General features: G+C 41.3%; 1 protein-coding gene across 3 annotated transcripts; it reads left to right on the forward strand.

The window, feature by feature from the left end:
• The first annotated feature begins 653 nt into the window (after positions 1-653).
• NONO (non-POU domain containing octamer binding) lies at positions 654-14,746 on the forward strand. 3 transcript variants are annotated; one of them, XM_090265154.1, is made up of 12 exons: positions 654-744; positions 2,486-2,552; positions 6,874-7,060; positions 8,016-8,209; positions 9,407-9,708; positions 10,498-10,593; positions 10,781-10,977; positions 11,320-11,404; positions 11,816-11,918; positions 12,469-12,526; positions 12,759-12,868; positions 13,809-14,746. In XM_090265154.1, the coding sequence occupies exons 3-12, from the start codon at positions 6,883-6,885 to the stop codon at positions 13,941-13,943; spliced, it is 1,458 nt and encodes a 485-aa protein (XP_090121280.1). In that variant the 5' UTR covers positions 654-744; positions 2,486-2,552; positions 6,874-6,882; the 3' UTR covers positions 13,944-14,746. The 3 variants fall into 3 exon arrangements, with proteins under 3 accessions (XP_090121280.1, XP_090121282.1, XP_090121281.1); XM_090265156.1 differs by having other exon boundaries at positions 12,487-12,526; XM_090265155.1 differs by lacking the exon at positions 2,486-2,552.
• Positions 14,747-14,836: the final 90 nt, after the last annotated feature.

A 14,836-nucleotide genomic window follows, 5' to 3' on the forward strand; every position in this document is an offset into this window, starting at 1 on the left:
TTCCCCTCTCCACCCCTTTTTATAACCATAACCATAGTGATGATTATTTCAGTTGGGCTTCATGAGCAGACCTGGCAGCAGGCGAAGCACCTAGAAATCTGATTAAGCATGAAGTTAATAGAATGCAAGTCCTAATGAGGAAGTGTGAAAAGGAAACATGGCGGGGCCTTTTTTCAGTAGGAAAAGGCTAGATCTACACAGACTACAATGACTCTTACACTCATTCCTTGCACAGGCGCAGTGCAGGACTCCTCAGATCACGCATAACACGCACATTTTCTCTACTTCTCTCTCTCTTTCCATTTTCCTCTCTCTCCCTTTTTCCCCCCCTCTCATTTCCCCCTCCCATCATTTGGTCTTCCAGTCTTTCCGTTAGCCCGTTTACGTCTCCTTCCGAGACTCCATCCCCCCTCACCTCTTCCTTTTTGGTGTCAAGAGGACGCAACTAGCGCGTGCGCATTAGGTACAAAGCCTCGCTCTTTGTCCCCCATCTGTCGTTCACACGAACCTAAGTCTTTCGCATCCGACAGCCAATAGGATCCTAGAAATGGCGGAAAACTGATTCTGCCTCTGAAGATGAACCTTGATGGACAGTTCAGATAACCAATCGAGAATGGCCCTTTGTACCCCTGGGGAGGTACCGAGCTCTGTCGTCTCGTTTCCGGCCACCGCGCGCTCTTTTCTTGGGACGGTAGAGGCCGTGTAGCGTCGCCGTTACTCTGAGAAGAGAACAGTCGGTAGAGGGTGAGTTTGGGGACGACTTACTTCTCGTTTGAGGGAGGAGTAGGATTTTCCGCGACAATCGGTGAAGGAAGAGGCTAGGGCAAGGCTACGATTGGAGGGAGGCTGGCGGCTCGTTCCGAGGCCCTTTGAGGCCTTGTCTGCGCCGCCTCATGCCGCCTCACGCCGCCTCACGGGCTTACCGGCCCACCCGCGCGCGGGGCCTTATCGCAGTCAAACTGGACCCCCGCCGCGTTTCTTTGTGCAACGTGGCCTCGAATCTTAGCCCTGTCAGTAGCTCCCTGGCCCTTGTGCCGCGTGGGCCTGAGGGTGTGGGGTCTCTCAGCCCAAAGCCCTGGAGTGGCGGCCGGAGGAGGAGGCGCTTTGTGGGGCGCCCCTCCCCTCGGCCTCCTGAGGCCTTGAATTCCGAATGAGCAACTGGGCCCCCGTAGCGATGTTTCTTTGTCAAAACTCTTATTAGCTAGGAAGTTCATCTGCTGGTCCAGACCCCGCGGCTTTCGTCCTCAGGTTCCTGTACTCCCCCTTCCCTTTTTTTTTTTTTTAAGTCTTGTTGCCTGGCTACTCGACCCAGGCGTAGCATCACTTTTTAAAAAATGAAGCAATTTTACGCATTTTTTTTATCTAGTATTTTCCACTTGGAGAAATGATTGTCGTAAGGTGACACCTTTCTTTGTGTTCTTCACAGAGAAGTCAAGGTTAGAGAAGACTGAGAGGCACTTCACTATCTTAAATCTAGGTTGAGGCAGGTGTAGGGTAGCCAGATAAAATATAGGATGCCGTTAAATTTGAATTTCACATAGACAGCGAATTGTTTTTTAGTATACGTTGCATGGGGTTTATACGCAAAAAATTAATTCATTCTTAGTCGTAAATTAAAATTTTACTATGTTGTGTATTTTTATTTGGTAAATCTGCTAACTAGTTGGGGGGGACACCTGCTAGATTTATACTGTCTTTGTCCTTCCTTGTTATTAAATAAAAGGTCCTAAGAAACTCTTGGGGGGGGGGGGGACATTACCATGTCGGTGTATTCTACACCTTTCAGGCTGGTCCATATCCAGGAGGCCATCTCAGTCTGGTAGATTTTTACCAGATTTTCCCTGCTGTTTCCACTGAAAAAGTTGATTCTTAGCCTGAAAATTAAGGTGACATTAATTATTTAGAGTTCAGATATGTGTGATATAGTACTTGGTCCTGTACATAAACGTTTGTGCCAGGTATCCCCAGTCTTTCTAAACCAACAATGCATATTTTCTCAAGCAAGTCCTTCATCAGGGTCAGTTTTTTTGGACAGAAATGCTTGCTGCTGATCTCTGTTCCTCTTCTCAGAGGTCCCATGGTTAGGGAACAGTTAATTTATTACTCAGAGATTTCTGCACATATGTCCAAGTTCTACTGGGGCTCATCATCAGAAATAGGTGATTTTATACCAGATTACTTAGTCTTCACTATTGAATGCCTGCTTGGGAAAGAACAAACTAAAGGAGAGATTATAAAGGTTAAAATTATGGTTATATTTATTTAAAAAAAACAAAAGTAGGGAATCTGGTTATACAAGTGATTTTTGCTAGAATCCAAAAGAGTGGAGGAAGAATGTAATTAATGACATTTGTCTAACCCACCATATGTAGAAATAAGCCTAATGGCTGCCAGCAGAACAAGTGTCTGCTGTGTACATGATCTCATGTAGTCCTTAAAATAACCCAACCCTGTGAATTAAGATATTGTTACCCCCATCTTGCAGGTGAGGAAACTGAGGCTCAGAAGTTAGGTGACGGGACTAGTAAGTTTGTTGGACTCTTGAAATTGAGGTGAGTTTGATTACAAAGCTTGTTTGTATAGTGGTGAGTAAAAGATTTTCCATTCTGTGCTCCATCACCCTGTGTGACCTTGGATGGGTATCATTTTTTTCAGAAGTGTAGTAGTTGTGAATATTAAATGAGATAATGCAGACTTAGCACAGTGCCTGATATATAATGGTGGATAAATATCTTGTATTATCACCTTAACCAGCAAGCTACACCTTCTAAAATCAAAACTAACCTCCCTTGAAGTAATCTTAAATGATTTAGAACATCCTACCACTTTATTCTCAAAGAGGCAGGTCATTCCTACTAAGAGGTTGTAAAATAGCTTTTTTTTTCTTCTTTTTTTTTTATTGTTTATTCTATTATAGTTGTCCCAATTTTTTCCCTTTTGCCCCCTCCACCCACCCCACCCCTAAAATGGCCTTTTTGAAATGAAATGATGAGGTATGGGTAAGAGTTAAATGTAGAGTAAGAGGGTCCTTGGATTCTAGCCAGAGATAGGAAGACGTGGTTGAAGAAATGGCTGTAAAGATAATTCAGGTTTCTGTTAATAGGCCAGGTAGGGGTCAGGGAAGGGAGAGGTAGGTGTTTAATAGCTGGGACTCAAATAGGAAAAGATATGATTCTAATGCCCACCTTACTCTGCCCCCAACTGTTGCTGGGGCAGACTTTAAATTTTGTATGTTTTTATTTCTTTTGCACATTTTATTTTTAAATCATGATTTTCCTTTTTTTTTTTACAAAAGGTATTCCACTTACTGTGAAACTGTTACACCTATTCATGGCATTTAAAATTGCTGCAACTTTTTGACAACAGTGTGCACTGTGTGACAAGTCACAGATGCACTTACTCTGTTTTTACCCTAAGGAAATAATTAAGCACAAAGACACTTGCTGCAACATTATAATGGGGAAACGTTAAAAACAACCTTAATGTTTCATAGTAGAGAGTAATTAAGTAGTTTAGTAATCCATATGAGCTTTATGTGGCTGTTAAAAAGTATAATTATGTTGACACTGTAGAAATGCAGAAAAGCTGAATATACAATGGTGCATTATGATTATAGCCATTGAACTGATAATATATGTTTTAGAAAGTAAAGCAAAAATGGGGGTGCTGGTGGAGGGGAGCAAAGGGGGAAAAATTGGAACTATTGTAACAATTAATAAAATATACTTAAAAAAAGATAAGCTGTATAGAAAAAACTTGACGTGATAAAAGAAAACTTAACTGCAGTTTTGAAATCAGCATGCCCGTTTAAGTCTAAAACAGCTGAAAAATCTAACTCAATAGGAACTATGTTAAAAATTTTTCCCCTGTGATTGGTGGAAATGTAGACAGGTGCAGCCACTGCAGAAATCAATAATCAAAAAGTTAAAAGTGGATATGCCTAGCAATTCCACTTCTGGGAAGATATCCTAAGAATCACAAGACATTAATTCAAAAGAATTTATGCACCCTTATGTTCACTGTAGCGTTACTTATAAACTAAGATCTAGAAACAACCCAAATACTCATCAGTTGATAAGTGGATATAAAGGATCAAAACTATGAACATTAAAATGAAAACTGCATCACAAGAACCAACAACAGAAGTGAGGGAATCGAAACAAAGGCAAACTAAATAGGCAACGAGAGTGGAAAAAGAACTATAGGTATGGGGAGCATATTGGGGGGAGGTCAGCAGGGAGGGGGAAGGGAGATGGTATAGGAATTAAGAAGCATAGTAGGAGGGAATGGAGTAGACAGGAAGAGGTTGAGAAGAAATAAAAGCAAAAATGGAAATAGTGAGAGGAAAATTTGCTTAGGGCTGTGCTTCAAGATTTAGCTATGAGCACTGTTTATAATGGTGAAAAATTAGAAAAATAAGTGTCTAGCACAGCAGTGGCTTGGCTGACAGCTGAATACCATGTCTACTAACAATGTAGAAGATTTAGTGACATGAAAACTGTAAGTCATATGTCCTAAAGTAAGACAAAGCATTAAAAAACTACTATAAAATAGTTTTTATAATATCCTGTTTAGAGTACCTACAACTATGTAAATCAGTTACTGGAAGGACATATACCAGAATGTTAACAGCGACTTTTTTAGTACTGGGTGTTTGGGTAACAAAGAAGTATTTTGTCATAAGTGCTTATTAATAAGAAACATAAAATTGATGAAGTGACATAAATGAGAAAATTTAAGTTGGGGTTTAAATGGCAACTTTCCAGTGAGGCTTACCTTGCAACTCTATTTAAAATTGCTGTCCTCTACCTTTCACTCTACCCATTTTGCCCCCCCCCTTTTAACACCTATTCTTAAGTACTATATAATTTAATTATTAAGTATATTGTTTTATCTCTTACTAGAGGGTAAGATCCCAGAAGGGTAAAAATCTTTGCTCTGTTCATTGATGCACCCCAAACACCTAGAATAGTACCTAGCAAGTAGTAGGCATTCAGTGAATATTTATTTGTTGAATGAAATAGTAACAAAAGTTAGTAAAAAAAATTATCAATAACCTACAGGCAGGGCAGCTATCATTTTTGACTACCTTCTGTTCCTTGTCTACATTCATGCATTTAAAAAAATCCTTTCCCTCTTAAAGCATCAACATTTTTCATGTTTACATGGTCTTCGTAATTTTTAATGCTGTGTAACATTCCACTGTATAGATATAGTATAATTTATTGAAAATTGTGCCCCCAATTTTGGGTATGTAAGTAATATTTATTTTGTTATAACAAAATGAATATTTCATGTATGTGATTTAAAAAAATTTTTTTAAAGATTTTATTAATATTCAAACCAGTAGACTTTGTTTATTTGTTTATTTTATTTTTAGACAGAGGGGAAAGGAGAAAGAGAGGGAGAGAAACATCACTGTGTGGTTGCCTCTCACTCGTGCCCCCAACTGGGGACCTGACATGCAACCTAGGCATGTGCCCTGACTGGGAATCAAACCAGCGACACTTGGCTCGCAGGCCGACGCTCAATCCACTGAGCCACAGCAGCCAGGCTGATTTTAAAATTTTAAAGTTATATTCTTAGGGTGAATTTCTAGAAATAGAATTTCTGAGTTAAAGAATATGAACTTCTCGATAGCTTTTGTTACCTGTTGTGTTATGAGACAATATTTGGATAGTAGAGTATTTCATCAATGTTCCCAGTTTTGGTGGGGTATGATATCAAAGATATTAAGAAAGTTTTTACTGTCTACATGTAAAAGTATTTTCATATGTCACTTACCCAGAATAACAATTATCAAGCTTTTGTCACACTTTCTCCACCAATGGAATATAACTTGTACTATTTTAAAGGAATCATATAATGTTGACACAGTATTCACAAAAAGATCATTTTTTATATCTTGCCTTTAGCTAAATTTGACTAGAGGGTCTTGTGTTTAGGGGAAAGGATTCAGAATTGACTTGGCCTTTTTATTTCATTTACTAAAGAGCTATCCTTGGATGCCAAAGTCTGTCCTCAGTTTGTTAAACTCATCAGTTAGAAAATTTGCAGTTTAAAACCATCAGCTTTTGAATTCAATCCGAATTGTACCAGGGCTTTCCTTTTTGTTTTCTTTTAATCTTATGTTTGTATATTTGTCTTTTTGTATTTGTTGCTCTTACTGCTTTGGTAGTCATTTATCTTTCCATTATGATTAACAATATTTACTGAGTGCTTACTATATATGTCACTACTTGAACTACTGTTTTCACATATTTATTAATTGTCATTGCCACCTCGAGAGGCAGGTACTTATTATACTCCTTATAACAGCTTAAGAGACTGATGCAGAAGTGATTTACTAAGTCGTACATAAATAATACTAGGACCATGCTTGAAACCTACATGTGTCTAACTCTACAGCCCATACTTTTCCTGCTGTTCATTCCCTAGTATCTAGTGTAGGTTAGGACTGTGCAAGGTGCCAGAGAAGAGCAAGACTTACTAGTTCTTGTCCCTGTGATAACTAGAATCTATTTGTCATTGTGTTTTTTAATGTGCTTTAATATTATGATAGGGCCAGTTTTTTAGGGGGTAGGTTCTCTTGGGAAGGTAGTTTCCTATTATGTGTAAAATTATTGAACTAGAAGATTCCTCAGGTCATTCCTAGTACAAGCTGTTCTCGTCTGGTACTTGTCTAGTTTCTATGTGCCACATAACTGCCAACGCCTGGTTGTCTTCTATATTGTATTTTTCAATGTACTCCTTTGCCATACTAGTTCAAAATAACCAATTGTTTGGACCTGGCAAAAGCCAGGATAGCAAAGGTGACTGACTGATTGCATCGTTAGCACCGAATGTATTTGACAGTTCATATTTTATTTTTAGGGTTCAAAAATGCAGAGCAATAAAACCTTTAACTTGGAGAAGCAAAACCATGCTCCAAGGAAGCATCATCAGCATCACCACCAGCAGCACCACCAGCCGCAACAGCCCCAGCAGCCCCAGCAACCCCAGCAGCAGCAGCAGCCGCCGCCACCAATCCCTGCAAACGGGCAGCAAGCCAGCAGCCAAAGTGAGTGCATGCTAAGTGACAGGGAGGAGATAGGCTCGCTCTTGGGGATGGGTTCTTGGATTTTAGATTAGTCTTTTGGGATTATAAAAAAAAAAAAAATAGGGCTTTGTTCTTCTCTATTTACCTCTTAATACTTCTTAGGCTAGAAAAGGGCTAATTCTGTGAGACCAAGGAGCAGACATGTTGTAGGATAACAGTTGAATAGCGGTCGCTTTGCTCTGTTTACACATTTTATTGTTAAACAGATGTCTGCATGTTTTACCTCAGAGCTTAGTTTCTTAGGGGTCAACTGGTAGTTAAGGAATATATAGAACAAATCTTTCAGACTTAATGGAGGAGGAGTCTGGTACTGGGTATTATTACACTTTTAGCTAGGGCCTGTGCCAGCCCATTTTTAATCCGTGGAAAGCCTTTAAAGGTATGTTCTCAGTTGTGCAGCAAACTTTGAACATGTAAGACTAGAACCTACCTCAACCCTCTTTATTTCCAGAGATTTCTACAAAGAGGACACTTTTCTAATTCATTTCTTTACATTTTGTTACCCCCAAGCGTGAAAGAATGGGAACTCTTAAGGTTATGAAGATTGGTGAGACTGGGAAACGGAGCAATTATGTTTTACATTTAAAAATCTGTCCCTTCTCACATAGAATTCCTTGACTTGCATAATTTTCTTTTTGGCCAATAGCTCCTGTATTGTCTTTCTGTCTGTGACTTAGTCCAGGTTGGGTACTGGCCCACAGTACAGCTGTTGAGACATCCCTCCAGCTCTCTTTATGCTGCTTTCACATTCTAAGGTACAATTTAAGGATAAGTGGTTAGTGGATAGATTGCATTGAGAAATAGTGTTCACTTTTCCACAGCAATTAGGTTTCCTACTCTAGCAGTTAGTTGTAGCTCTTTGAGAATGACCGTAAATCTCTTTGCTCAGTCTTTGATTGACTGTGTCTTCTCTCAGATGAAGGCTTGACTATTGACCTGAAGAATTTTAGAAAACCAGGGGAGAAGACCTTCACCCAACGTAGCCGGCTCTTTGTGGGCAACCTGCCTCCTGACATCACGGAGGAGGAAATGAGGAAACTATTTGAGAAATATGGGAAGGCGGGCGAAGTCTTCATTCATAAGGATAAGGGCTTTGGCTTTATCCGCTTGGTAAGAAACTGTAGGCTTATAGAGCAAAGCTGGAGAATGATAGGTATGGAAAATTAGGCAGTAAATAATTCTCAGATGGTCTCTTTAAAACCTTGTAGGTTTTTGTTTTGTTTCAAGAATAACAGGTTTATTTGCCTAAGATACTAGGGCTGAAGTAGAGTTAGGCCCTTTGGAACTTTTTTAATTAGGAAATTTTAAACTTACAGAAGTAGACAGAATAGTATATCAAACCTGTACATACTACTCAGCATCAGGAATTAGCAACTCATAGTTCATCTTGCTTTATCTATACTCTTCCCCTACTTACTACCTCTCATAAATATTTTAGTATGTTAGGGGTTTTTTTTTTTTCCCCAGGAAAAATGGGAAAAGGTTTTTATTTTAGTAATGGTCAGAGTTTATATAATTTATTTTCAGAGTCCTTCTACACATATTGTCTCACTTAAGACTTTTTAAAACCATAAGGGGACAGTTTTATTTTTGTATATATTTTTTAATGTAATTGTGCTAAAATACACATAACATCAAATTTATCATCTCAATTATTTTTTAAGTATAGATCTTCTTAAAAAAACTAATTTGATTTAGGAAACGTGTTAAGTGTATGGGGGGCAGAGTCCTAGGCATTATTCGTCTTCATTAATAAGGAACATGATGTGGTCAGAGCTAGTATTCCTTCCAGATCTACCACTCACTCAAGACTATATAGGCAAGTCATGTTCTCTGGGGCTCAGATTCCTCTTTAGTAATAGGAAGGGGGTCCCATCAAGGTCTGTGGTTCTAAAGAGGCCTCTTGGAGGACAGAAATGATTCTGGTTAACTTTTATATAGCTAGCTGAAATTTAAATATTCTAGCTACTGTGTTGTAAGGGTAGGTTTTAGGCTGGTCATTGTTGTCCACATGATCTGTTACCACTTGGGAGAATAATCTGTGATACTGACGACCATGTAAATGTTACTAACTTTTAGGATTTCCAGTTGGCTTATTGCAAGGCTGTCAGAGCAATTATGCTAGCCAGAGAGTTAATTGAAATACAATTGCATTCTCCCCGTTCTATCCATGTTTCTTGGTATGCTTATAGCCAGGCTCCTGTTATTTTGAGACATTTTTGTATTGAGCTATGCTACTTTAGACTCTTGATAACTGTGCAGTTGTTCTGTCAAACTGAGTTATTGTCACTTCACTCTGCTTCCTAGGAAACAAGAACCCTAGCGGAGATTGCTAAAGTGGAGCTGGACAACATGCCACTCCGCGGAAAGCAGCTGCGTGTGCGCTTTGCCTGCCATAGTGCATCCCTTACCGTTAGAAACCTTCCTCAGTATGTGTCCAACGAACTGCTGGAGGAAGCCTTTTCTGTGTTCGGCCAGGTGGAGAGGGCCGTAGTCATAGTGGATGATCGAGGAAGGCCCTCAGGAAAAGGCATTGTTGAATTCTCAGGGAAGCCAGCTGCTCGGAAAGCTCTGGACAGATGCAGTGAAGGCTCCTTCCTGCTAACTACGTGAGTGAGGGGTCGTTTGCAGAAATAGACCTTAGATAGCTACCTCTTTTGTGGTCTGGGGAGGTAAGGTAGCCTTTAGGAACCCTATTCCTTTGTTCATGTAAAAACTGTTGATACTAACATAACACAGCTTTCTAGTAGGGTTTTCAATGCAATCTTAAATTGATGTAAGTAGTGTAAGGATTAAGAAATAAGCTTTTCAGTCCTTTAGTGGGTCATTTAATCAGTGTTAAATCTCCCCTTTGAAGTTTTATAACTCTGAAAGCTGTTTTTGTTTTGCATGCAACATCTTAGTGTTTACTTCAAGTATTAGGGCTGCACTTAAGTACCATATCTGCTTGCTTTGACCATCTTTTTTAAAGCTGCATTCAGAGATCTGAAGCTTGACTTGAATGCTATCAACCCCAGATTCCACATAATGCTATTAAAAGGAGTTTGTTACTTGGAACTGGGTATAAAATCCCTTCAGAAGTTTAATTGTCTAGCCCTGGCCACTGCAGCTCAGTGGATTGAACGCTGACCTGTGAACCAGAGGGTTGCCAGTTCGGTTCCCAGTCAGGGCACATTGCCTGGGTTGCGGGTCAGGTCCCCAGTTAGGGGCATGTGAGAGGCAGCTGGTTGATGTGTCTGTCTTTCACAACATCGATGTTTCTTTCCCTCTCTTTCAAAAAAGTAAAATAATAAAGTTTAATTATCTAGTCCTGACTTCTAAAACTAGTTCATTGTGTCAGTGGCAGATGTAGAGAGGAAGCCTAGTGTATGGTATAATTTGATCTTTCTTTTTCCCAGTTTTCCTCGGCCTGTGACTGTGGAGCCTATGGACCAGTTAGATGATGAAGAGGGACTTCCAGAGAAGCTGGTTATAAAGAACCAGCAATTTCACAAGTATGTGGTCCTGACAGATTCCCTGTTAGGTGTTTGTTCTTAAGGAGGCTTGTAAAAGGATGTGTAAATGAGGCGGGTCTTTGCTGTATGTGTTCACCGGCAGCCATTATCTTGGCCCTCAGGAGGAATGCACTGCTTAGTTTGAATCTTGGACAAAGTTTTAGTAACCCAGGGACCTTGTCCTTAGGGAGCGGGAGCAGCCACCGAGATTTGCACAGCCTGGCTCCTTTGAGTATGAGTATGCCATGCGCTGGAAGGCACTCATTGAGATGGAGAAACAGCAGCAGGACCAAGTGGACCGCAACATCAAGGAAGCTCGCGAGAAGCTGGAGATGGAGATGGAGGCTGCTCGCCATGAGCACCAGGTCATGCTCATGAGGCAGGGTGAGTATAGTCCTGTAAGTCTTAAAACTAGAAGAAGAACAAAATAACTTTTCCCTGGAGTTTCTTTGTATCGATCAGAGAAAGGCCTAAACCTGTACTTTTATTCTCTGAAATATTTTGTTGATCTTGGTAGGCAGATGAGCTTGGAGATGTGGCAGAGAATACTGGATTCTGTGGAGAAGGAAATAATAGGTTTGGCTTTATTTTTGGAATCTGGATACCTCGGATGGCCACTCAGGGATTATATATCCCCTTTGCTTTCTAGATCTTTAATTATGGAAAATTATTGGGCCCATATGAGGAGAATGAAGAATACTCTTAATCAGTCTGTTGTTTTTCTAGATTTGATGAGGCGTCAGGAAGAACTTCGGAGGATGGAAGAGCTGCACAACCAAGAAGTGCAAAAACGAAAGCAGCTAGAGCTCAGGTAACTCCTCTCAGCCCCTCAGCCCCTTTGGTCTGACACCTCTAAAGGGAAGTGTCTCACTCCTGCTTCCTACCACCGTGCCACCTTGTGCATTTCTAAATATGTTGGCAAACATTTTCTGGCTGTTTTTGAAGTTCTCCCTTTGGAGAGGAGATGTTTCAGCTGCCTGTGGTTCTGGGAATTATTCAGGGCTACACTGAAGAGAAAGCAGCTGAGTGCTGGTCTTCTAAGGCTCCTTTGAGAAAGGAGGACTTTTTTCCCTGAGGGACATAATCTGGGTTGCTTAAGGGCTGGTGGGCACATTTAACATTGAGTTTCCTGGAGAACTATGATTCCCTTGGCTGAGTCCTCTATTATCTGCTCAAGTTCTGCAATGCCTCTGCTTAAATACCTTGGCGACTCTCTGTGTAGGCAGGAGGAGGAGCGCAGGCGCCGTGAGGAAGAAATGCGGCGACAGCAGGAAGAAATGATGCGGCGACAGCAGGAAGGATTCAAGGGAACCTTCCCTGATGCGGTATAACTCCTTTGTGCCCATGATGTACCAGGCCAGTCATGATATGACAAAGCCACCATGAATTGTCTACCACTAGGGCTGTACAGTACACCAGGTTATGATCATTTTTTTCCAGTCTGAAAGTCCTTTTAAAAAGAATTCACAGGAAGGAAAGGTAAGGTTTGAAGGTGAGCTCTTTTTGCTCCAGAGGCAATTTAGGATGAACATCTGGGGCCAGTATGTGCTGTTTAGACTCACTGGCTGCAGGATGAGGTATATCCAGTTCCGCAGCAGCCTTGATTAGCCATTGCTGTCCTTGCAGTTTTACAGTTTGGAGCAGTAGAAGAAATCAACTGTCCCCTTTCCTTCCAGCTCTCCTGCACCTAAGAGGAGACTCTGACTTGGGCCCTATTAGCTGATTTTGAACGCACTGCATAACTTATGAGGAGCTGTTGGTGTTCCTCAGCTTGGTCTCAGTGCGCTTGGGATTTGTTCTCACTATCTGCTTCCCTTAGTGTATGGTCCTCAATAGATTGTGGTAGAATGCAGTGCTGTCTTAGACTTTCTTTAGTGTTCCTTTGTTTTTCAGAGAGAGCAGGAGATACGGATGGGCCAGATGGCTATGGGAGGTAAGGAATCAGGAGGTTAATGCTCTGATTTCCTTTTTTGTCTCATCTCTGGTGAGCTATATAGCTTCTCTCGTAGAGTCCAAATTTAAGGGGTTCACATTTCTGAGAGCATCATTTTTGGGGGGTGGGGTAAATATGTCTTAGCCCAAGGATCTTGTTGAACTGTTTCCTTTAGCACAGAAAGAGACCAACAATATCTGTCCACTGTACTGATCACAGTACTCTGTTTTAGGTGCTATGGGCATAAACAACAGAGGTGCCATGCCCCCTGCTCCTGTGCCTGCTGGCACCCCAGCTCCTCCAGGACCTGCCACTATGATGCCAGATGGAACCTTGGGATTGGTAATAAACTGCAGGGCCTTAGAGTAACTTTAAATGGTGATAGAAGAAAGGGCTTTGCCTCCACAGCCCCTGGGCCTGCCGCAATTTCGCTGCAGATATCAGTGTTTAGAACCCCTGTTACTCATTCAGTGTAGCCTGGAGACCTTTATTTTTGAATCTTAGGCAAACCCAGTCTCAACTATACTTTATTAAGAGTAAGCAGATGCTTCTGATGGGCCAGTCCTTTTTTTATTTTATTTTTTTTAGATTTTATTTATTTATTTTGAGAGGAAGGGAGGGAGAAAGAGAGAGAAACATCAATGTGTGGTTGCCTTTCGAACACCCACAACTGGGGACCTGGCCTGCAACCCAGGCATGTGCCCTGCCTGGGAATTGAACTGGTGACCTTTTGGTTCACAGGCCAGCACTCAGTCCACTGAGCCATAGCAGCCAGGGCTGGTGGGCCAGTCTTACTGCTCTGTTGCTACCCTGGATGAACAGGTGCTTTTTTGATGAGCAGGCAATGAAGGCTAGGCATTATCATATAAAGTGGATCTGAATTCAAAAGGCTGAAGTAGTTTTAGTTCTCGTGTCAAAAATGTTAAAGCTGGATAGGTTTCAGGTTGCTTAAAGAGTGATGGCCTGCCCTTGTCCATTTACCTAGTTCAGGAAAAAAGATGTAGGTAGAACTTACCCATCCTGGGGATTTAGTATGTACTTTTGCTTAGGCAGTAAAATAGGGATAAAAAGTTAAAGCTAGCATGGTTGTGTGGCTCTGTAATTCAGGCAACCTTCCTTTCAGGGACGTCTATCCACTAGAGTTTAGGACAGGCTTAGGAACGACCAGCATCAGGAGCCTTGAAACACTGGGTGGAGGTGGCCTCCGAGCAAGGGACTGCAGATGGGTGGGAAGCTTAGGACATAGGTTATATGGTAATGTTACTCTCTTTTTCCCTTTAAGACCCCACCAACTACCGAACGCTTCGGCCAGGCTGCTGCAATGGAAGGAATAGGGGCAATTGGTGGAACCCCGCCTGCATTCAACCGTGCAGCTCCTGGAGCTGAATTTGCTCCCAACAAACGTCGCCGATACTAATAAAATTGCATTGTCTAGTTTCCCAAAACCCTTAAAAGAAGGACCCTTTTTGGACTAGCCGGAATTCTATCCTGGAAAAGTGTTAGGGATTCTTCCCAATAGTTAGGTCTTCCCTGCCTGTACTACTCTAGGGAGTATGCTGGAGCCAGAGGGCAAGGGAGGGGCGATATTTATCTAATGAGTTTTGTGTGAAATATCGTTTAATCATATCTGTGTGGTGCATTCCTGAAGTTTCATGTGATTATTGAGGGCCTGGGAGGGAGGGAACAATGACAAAGCGGATCCAGTTAGAGCCCCCATTAATCTTGATCATTCCATTCTTTGTTTATCCTGTTCTATTTGCTTTCTCATTCTTAAATCCCCCAACCCCGGAGACACTGCCACAAGTACCACAGAAACCACAAGCATCCCCCGATGACCTTAGGCCCATCACTCCGTTCACTCCCAGGTGGGAATTCAGGCAAGAGTCCACAGAGGCCACAGATAACATACATACGGTTCTGTTATATCCCATATATTATCCCTTCATGTCCTAAGGAAGACATTTTCTCTTAGAGATTTTCATTTTAGTATATCTTTTAAGATCTTGTGTTAACTTGCCTCCATCTTTTTCTTGGGTAAGGGCAACCCAGGAATGGCCCTTCTGTGTCTGATGTTGCTGTTCACAGCTTGATAGGCCTAGTACAATCTTGGGAACAGGGTTGCTGTACAATGAAGTGTCAGACAGTAGCTCTTAGCCTTGCCTATCCTAGGTAGTAACGCTGTGCTTTTTTTTTTTTTTTAATTGGTGTACCATGTTTGATTCGTCCTTGATACCTCTGGAGTTTTTCTGGAAAAATGGAGCAGCAATGAATTATTAAAGTACATTTTAAGCCTTTTAATTTTCTGTGCTG

The sequence above is a fragment of the Furipterus horrens genome, unplaced genomic scaffold, assembly GCF_987537825.1.
Source record: "Furipterus horrens unplaced genomic scaffold, mFurHor1.1.pri manual_scaffold_17, whole genome shotgun sequence".
Taxonomy (NCBI): Eukaryota; Metazoa; Chordata; class Mammalia; order Chiroptera; family Furipteridae; genus Furipterus; species Furipterus horrens.